Source organism: Fukomys damarensis, unplaced genomic scaffold (assembly GCF_012274545.1).
Source record: "Fukomys damarensis isolate Sample0158 unplaced genomic scaffold, DMR_v1.0_HiC HiC_scaffold_26, whole genome shotgun sequence".
In the NCBI taxonomy this organism is placed as follows: Eukaryota; Metazoa; Chordata; class Mammalia; order Rodentia; family Bathyergidae; genus Fukomys; species Fukomys damarensis.
In genome coordinates this window covers 904,458-911,815 of record NW_022900938.1, presented here as the reverse complement: position 1 = coordinate 911,815, position 7,358 = coordinate 904,458, and the positions used below count along the sequence as shown (strand labels likewise).

Sequence of the window (7,358 nt, the reverse complement as noted above, 5' to 3'; positions counted from 1 at the left end):
AGGACCGCGTTGGGGACGCCGGGCGCCCGCAGCGGCTCTGTGGCTAGGTCTGGGGCGCTGCCCCCGGAGCCACCCAGCTCTGCTGCTGGGGAGCCCAGGACGCAGCTGAGTGCTGCCTTGAACCCACCCTCGGAAGTCACGGCCTGGGCCTTGTTTCTCACATCCACTGAAAGGGGGTGGCACTGGGATGCCCCGCAGTGACAGTTAACGGTGACAGCCACGTTGACACACACGACAGAGCACCGTGTGCCAGGCTGCCGTGGCACTGAGCCCTCCAGGGCAGGAGACATCCGGGCTGTGCTCGCCAAGGCCCCGCTGAGGCACCAGCGCTGGTGCCAACAAGAGGAGCCAGACCTGAGCACTCAGCGCTGCCGGCCCCAGACCCGTGAAGGCAGCGGGGCAGCCGGGTGAGAACAGGGCGGGGAGTGGTGGCAGCAGGACAGACTGCACCTGCTGGGGTGGAGCTGGTCTGGAGTGGCCGCCAGTCCACTTTGTTACAAGCACTTCAATTTTTAAAAACAAAAAACTTATACATAGACACAAAAATGCCCAAAGAGCTACGTTGAATAAAAGGTGCTTGGATTTAAAAAAGAATAACCGTGTACATCCCAGGACTGGAGTTGTTTTTTCACTGAAGTTCTGGTAATAATAACCAACGTAGTAAGCTGGCACGGGCGGAAGAAGGGGCTCCCTCCCCGAGGCTCCCCGGCTCTGTGAGCCTCATTTTAAGCCAACTTGATGACGCCCACAGCCCTAACAGGCTCCAGATTCTCCCAAGCCTGGCCCACTAAGTTTGCCTTGACTTGAAAGTCAGGCTTCTAAGAGAATCTACACAGAGTGACCTTTCTGGGGTAGTCACACGGTCACATGAGGACACAGCATCCTCTTCCGGCTCTGCCTTGCCCATAATGGCAAGCGGTGGAGCGGCCCTGTGCACCGGCTGCTCTCGGCTTCTCAGTGTCCGCTCCTACTGGAGACCTCCTGGGGCACCAGTCCACACTAGGGCTGTGGCACTTGTTTAAATAACATCCCCACTTTTCCCTGCCTATAGTATAATTCAAAGCCCTGGAGTCTAAAGATGGGAAAGTGCGCTGCCTCGGTGTCACTCTCGGAAACTGACTACCACATGAAGGAAAAGCCCACCCACTTCCACAGAATCTACTCGCATCACCCTGTACCTTTTCCTTCCCATGCATCAAAGGCATCCATCATTTTCTTCAGTTCTGCCACGGAGTAATAGCTCCAAATGTACTGGACATTATTCCCCGCCTCTCTAGAAAAATTACAAAATATAAGGAAAATGTAGCATGAATATATGAATGTGTGTACACATACTCAGTGAGAGCTGGACAATGAAGGGGGACAGAGAGACTTGGAGTTGTTATTCTGTGGCCCTGGAGCACGTCTGCACACTCACGTGTACAAACACACCACAGGCTCACCTGCATCTGATCTCTTACCATTGGAAAATACTTCTCAATTCCCCAATATAAAACATAGATATATCTACACATTTCTTCTGTGGGGCGGAGTTGAGACAGGCTCTTACTACACAGTGCAGGTAGGCCTTGAACTCACTACATAGCCCAGGATGGCCTCAAACTCATAGTGACATTCCTGCCTCAGCCTCCCAAGTGCTGGGATTACAGATATGCAGCACCACATCCAGCAAACAAACACATTTCTAAAATCAAGTTTTGTATTGTTTTGAAATAAACTAACTGTAATAGCTAGAAAATATTCAACTTTGATGAAAAACTTCTCTAGTATCAAGCCAGGCACTTCTATATCACAGAGGAGCACCCTGCTTATAGAGAAACCAGAAACTGGCGACATCTCTAATCAGCTAAAGCACAAGCTCCAACTCGTGTGTCAGTCACTGACCAACCAGAGAATGAAGTACAATTTCTGCCGCGTAAGAAGACCAGAGTAAGACCCCAGGGAGACACTGAGAGGGTGAGCTGGAAGAATTCAACACACTCAAGTCACGGTGCCCAGCCACACGCGGGACAACACAGGATGTCTCTTCCCAGAGAGGAGACAGGGTCCTCAAGGCACCGCCCGACTGCCTGGACGGGTGTCCAGAGTCACCAGCTTTTAGCACAACCACATGACTTTCAGTGATGTTCTCAAGACCAGTCAGTCACCTGCTGCTCCACTGTGGCCTGCAGGGGTGACAGCGGGCACCATGACAGCAAGGCAGAGACAGTGGGCATCGTGAGAGGCCACAGGGCTGTGCTGCCCCTGCCTCCTTCCTGCACCCTCCAGTTGAGATGGAGACCACGTGTGCCAGAGGCAGTGCTGGAGGTCATCCCAGACCCGTTCCTTTTCCTGCTTACCTGTTCAGCTTGTGTTGCTTTGTTGTAATGTTACATAGCAAAACTATCTTTCAGAAGGAAGTTCTGCCACAGATACTCATTAACCAGGCCTTTTATACATGGTTCTCCAAAAGTCCTCTGAGGGGGGACACGTGCTCTGGGACACCGGGCTGGGCTCCCTCTCTTCCTCTCGCAGCTTTCGGGGCTCGGCCATGCCAGCCCCATGCCGATGCCCACAGCAATACCTCCTAGCAGAGGCAGGCAGCACAGCCCTACCTCCGGAAGATGCTCTTGCTGCGGACTCTGCGGCCCAGCTGCTGCTCGATGGCGTCCATGCCGTCGGCCCTGGTGGCGTACACCCCGATGACCCTGCTCTCACAGCTGGTGCCAGATGTGCTGAGGTAGTGCAGAACCCAGACAGTCGGTTCACTGCAGACCAAGCCGTAGGATCCGCAAAAGTCTACCAAGGCCTGCAGCAAAACATGCATAGAACTAGAATGTAACCGGGGTAAAATAGGAAACCAGCCTGCTCTGCTGCTTTCATATAGAGCTGCAAGGGAAACACAAAGGTGACAAACTTCAGCTTGGTCTTTAAACATGCTTGTGATGAGTTCACTGGGGGCGGAATGACAAAAACACCACCCCAACCCAACACCTTTCCATCCAGAGAAGCTTCTCCCACATGGAAATCCTATTTTCATCTCCTCTTTCAGCCTGCCAATATCATGTTTAATTTTATACTCTATAAAATATGATCTTTATAACATTTCTCCACTCCCAACACTTCTGCCTCTTATAATTTTCATATAGTGACTTTCCTTTTTGGACTTTTTCCTCAAAACCTTCCCATGTGCCTCCATCTTCCTTTCACTGTGGACTGACCAGCCCCTAGGTGGCTCTGACGATTCCAGTCACGGGTTGGATGGGCCAGCTCGCTCTTCTATACTGAGATGCACGCGTACTCCGCATGCGCTGTCTGAAGGCACTTGGCAATTTCCCCACCTGTTCAGGAATTTGCTTGAATACTGAGCACCTACAGCATGCTGAGCACTAATGTCAGGAGACACAGCTGGGGCCACCCTCTAGAGGTACAGCTTGCGAGAAGACAGGTGCCCAAGCCACCAGCACGAGGGACAGCAGCATCACAGCCCAAGCCAGCCCTGGTGTCCCCTCCCTGCCAAAGCTCTCCAGTGTCGGAACAGGGGCCAACACCCAGGAGAGGCCCAGCATTTGCTGACCCCATAACAAAACAAGGCCGCACTGGCCTTGCCTGGCCACCTTGATGCTGCAGTCTCTCGGTGCGTGGGTACTGAGCTTCACCTGCACATCAGTCAGAACCCCAGCTACACTGTGGCCACATGGAGGGAGAGAAGCAGGCAGTGCCCTTCTTAGTGAGCCACACAGTCCCTGTTCAGTGCCACATGTCACAAACACGGACATGGTCACACGTTGGCTGGTGCACTGGCAGTGTTGGGTCGGAGGAGAGGCCTCCAGCCCACACTCTGAGCCCTCTGCACTGAGAGCTGAAGCCCAGATGGAGAACCGGCAGCCACAGCACTCCCAGGGCACAGGGACCAAAATGACCTCTGCCTTGCTCCAAGCTCCTGGCACCAAGCACCTGGATCCCACTTCCTGAACACTGGCCTCTGAGCCAAGAATCCAAGCCCACAAGGGTCAGTTCCCACTCTGAGCAGCCACCCAGGCTGCTACTTACTAGCAAACATAACATTTCTCAATAAGACCACAGATCTGACCAGATCTTATCTAAGACAGACCACAGAAAGATTCTTAAAATGACTCAAAATAGAAACGTTTTCAAAAGATTTTTCCTTGTCTCAAAGAGAATTAATCAAAAGCAATCTGTTTACATGAATTGCTAATCTTTTAACCTAATCTTTTCTTTGGTGGAGTGGGTATCAGGGATGAATTAACCTAATCTTTTAAAAAGATCTTTAACCTTGTAATAAACTATACTCACTGAATCAGATAAGAGATTTGATTACATAGCATGATCACTTTTATAAGAAATAAACAAAACACTATCACTATTCCCTCAAACACTTCACTATTTTTCTTAATTTGAAGAGAACTTCAGGAGCAGAATAGTTCTATTTTTAAAAGCCAATAACAAATAGTGATAAATATTTAACAAGGAATATAACTTGACTCTTGCAGTACTAGTGACTTTTGAACCAAGGCCTCTGCACTGAGCTACATCCCAATCATTTTTATTTTTTACTCTGACACTCTATTCTTAGGCTCTCACTAAGTCGATATATTGTGCAGGCTGGGCTTGAGCTTGGGCTCTTCCTGCCTGTCTCCCAGCATGCTGGGATTGTAGACATGAGAAACTTCTGAGTGGCAATGTAATATGCTTTTTTATAACTGGATTTTGACCTTGAAAATAGTAGGAGTAATTAAGAAATATGTCTTCAAAATTATTTAAACTGTCTCATGTTTGGTTTATGTGATAACACAGGCTACGCAAAACAATACATATTGCTTTGTGCATTATAAATAGATACGTATCTCAAAACTTACGAAAATGCCAAGACCTTTTTAAGTTCTATATTTGACCTGAAAGAGTATGTCTCCATTTCATTGGCCAAGTGGTCTGACAGGCTTTCAGGATACGGGACACCAAAGTAATCGGCCTCCTGCTGCAGGGCGACGCGCGTCTGCTCGTCCTCGGGAATCCGAACCTCTCCATGAAGATAATCCAGAAGGTATTTAAACAGGTGTCCATCACGCTCGATGACACAAGCCCCTGGAAAACATCCAGCACAAAGTGATCAACACAGCGTCAATGAGTCAGAGTGGGCCTGGCTCTCTGTGTGATTAGAGACTTCACTTCCTCACAAGGAGAACCCAGCTGTCCCTGCCAGGGACGCTCCTTCCCAGACAGGAGGACGCCCTCTTCTGCTCTGCACAGGAGCTTTGCATTCTCACCCAGCGCACAGGAAGACGTGCTCCCAGCTCACCCGGAACCTGGGATGCAATCCCTGTACCCCTACCTAAGGTGGCAATGCCACCACCAAGGGGACCTCGATGGCTGGCAGGAAGGAAGCTGGGCCAGCACAGGGCAGGGGGATGCTGCATACACATGCAAGGAGGGTACACAGGGTGCTGGACACTGTGCCCTGGCTTGATGCAGCCACACAACAAGCTGGGGACCAACCGGGTGTGCACCTGCACCTGGGTGCCTTGCTTGGCTCCTGGGAGCATGAGAACCACAATGTGAAGAGGAATAAACGCTGTGTGGACACCACCTTAGGAGAAGAGATTTCTCCTTAGCAGGACGGGGCACAGCCTCCTGCACAGGGCTTCTCAAGAATTCCTTTTTTCCTTGGAAAGCCTGGAAAAGGACTGGGAGGTAAAACGGGGAGCAAATGAAGCTCGATCCCCATGCACTATCTCTGTGCAGCCTCCGCCAGGGTGGACACTACCGTGTGCCTGCCCGAGTGCAGCCTCTCCAACACAGGAGCAGGGGCACCGCACTCGGAGGCAGGGCTGGAAGACGACCGGGGTTCTCCACAGCCAGCAGCAGCTCCCCTGAACCTCACTGTACAGCCCCCCAACCCTACCCTTTTCTTTTTCTTTCCAGTACTGAAGACTGAACCCAGGGCTTTGCTCTGAGCTCCATCCCTAGCCCTTTTTTTATTTTTTTACTTTGAGACAGGATCTCACTAAGTTGCCTGTGTTAGGTTAAAACTAGTGATTCTCCTGCCTCAGCTTTCCAGAGCAATAGGATTACAGGTCTGCACCCCCAGGCTCGGCCCTACCCTTATATTTGAGTTTCTTCTAAAGCTCTGACTTTGGTAGCTGATGGAGTCACTACACTGCCGTCTCAGCCACACGTCGGCACACCAGTGAGCATCCGGAGAGCTGCTCTCTCCAGAAGGGCACATTTCCTACCCCGAGAATAGCCCAATACTGTCAGTCACCTTGAAGACAGATGCAGTGACAACTGTCAAGTGCTAATTAATCCAGCAACAGGCCCTGACCAGCCTTTAAGCACCCACTCCTTGTCAACTTCTCACAGCAGCATCACAGAGCTGAGAACCTGGTATTTAACTTCTCTGTACTCTTAAAGACTCTACACGGTCCTAATGGTCTCAGTAATTAGCAGACTAACCTAATACACTCCAGTGTAATTAGGAAACAGACTCTTCTCATGAATATTCATGAACATGCTTCTACACCTAGGATATTTACCTGATTCATCTGTTTTCAGAGGAAAACGTCCACTGAACATGGATGCCAGCATGGAGTCCTTAAAGCGGCACAGGGACTGGCGCCTGGCAGTGTACGTGCAGCCCCCCACGTTCAGGCGCAGGACCTCCATCACACCAGCTTTGGCTGTCGTATCCATACACCTGTGAAGGAATAAAATGACACCTCTAAAACAATGAAGGGACATTCCTCAGGACCAGAGATGCTGAATGAAATCTGTCTTATGATACAGAGGAAGTCTGAGATACCCTCAGAAGCTAGGAAACTTTGGCTCTGAGGATTCGTAACAGAAAGTAGAATACACTCTGACTGACCAACTCAGAGCTGCCCAACTGCCTGGATCAAGAATCAGCCAAGAGAGCCGGGGATTTAACTCAGCAGCACCTCATCTGCTCAGCACCCAGAAGACTGCCGCCCCTGCTCCTCATTTCCTCATCTAGAAGATGGTGACTGGGCCAAAAGACCAGAGGGACAAATAACAGGCTAGCGGGAAGCTTGAGGAACGCCTGGGCAGGTTCAGCACAGCGCAGAATCAAAACAGAAGGGGGATTATCCACAGTGACCCCTAAGTCACACCACTAGTGACCCGTCCTCATCAGGGCTGCGGGCACACGGGAGCCGGCTTGCCCAGGGCAAGGGGCCTCACTGGGCAGAGGCCGCCGCTGGGAGGTGTCCAGGGTCCTCCTCTCCTCGAGCTCACTAACCGCGCGGCCTGTGCCTCCGTGAGCCTGACACAGGCTCGGCACTGCGTGCTGTGAGGGCGGCCGGGCACGGAGGGGGACGTCACGCGCTGACGCTGCGGTCCCG

General features: G+C 51.2%; 1 protein-coding gene across 3 annotated transcripts in view; it reads right to left on the bottom strand.

Moving 5' to 3' along the window:
* Positions 1–6: 6 nt before the first annotated feature.
* Kctd18 (potassium channel tetramerization domain containing 18) overlaps positions 7–7,358 on the bottom strand; it is a 7,918-nt gene continuing 566 nt past the window's right edge. Inside the window, exons 1-5 of one of the 3 annotated variants that reach the window (XM_010617584.3) lie at positions 7,128–7,352; positions 6,534–6,694; positions 4,874–5,085; positions 2,595–2,788; positions 7–1,273 (exon numbers count right to left, since the gene is read on the bottom strand). In XM_010617584.3, the coding sequence (XP_010615886.1) occupies positions 1,168–1,273; positions 2,595–2,788; positions 4,874–5,085; positions 6,534–6,690 (669 nt within the window). In that variant the 5' untranslated portion in view covers positions 6,691–6,694; positions 7,128–7,352 and the 3' untranslated portion in view covers positions 7–1,167. Of the gene's footprint in view, positions 1,274–2,594; positions 2,789–4,873; positions 5,086–6,533; positions 6,695–7,127; positions 7,353–7,358 lie in introns of those variants that run through there. The other 2 variants (XM_010617583.1, XM_010617585.3) reach the window with 2 other exon arrangements.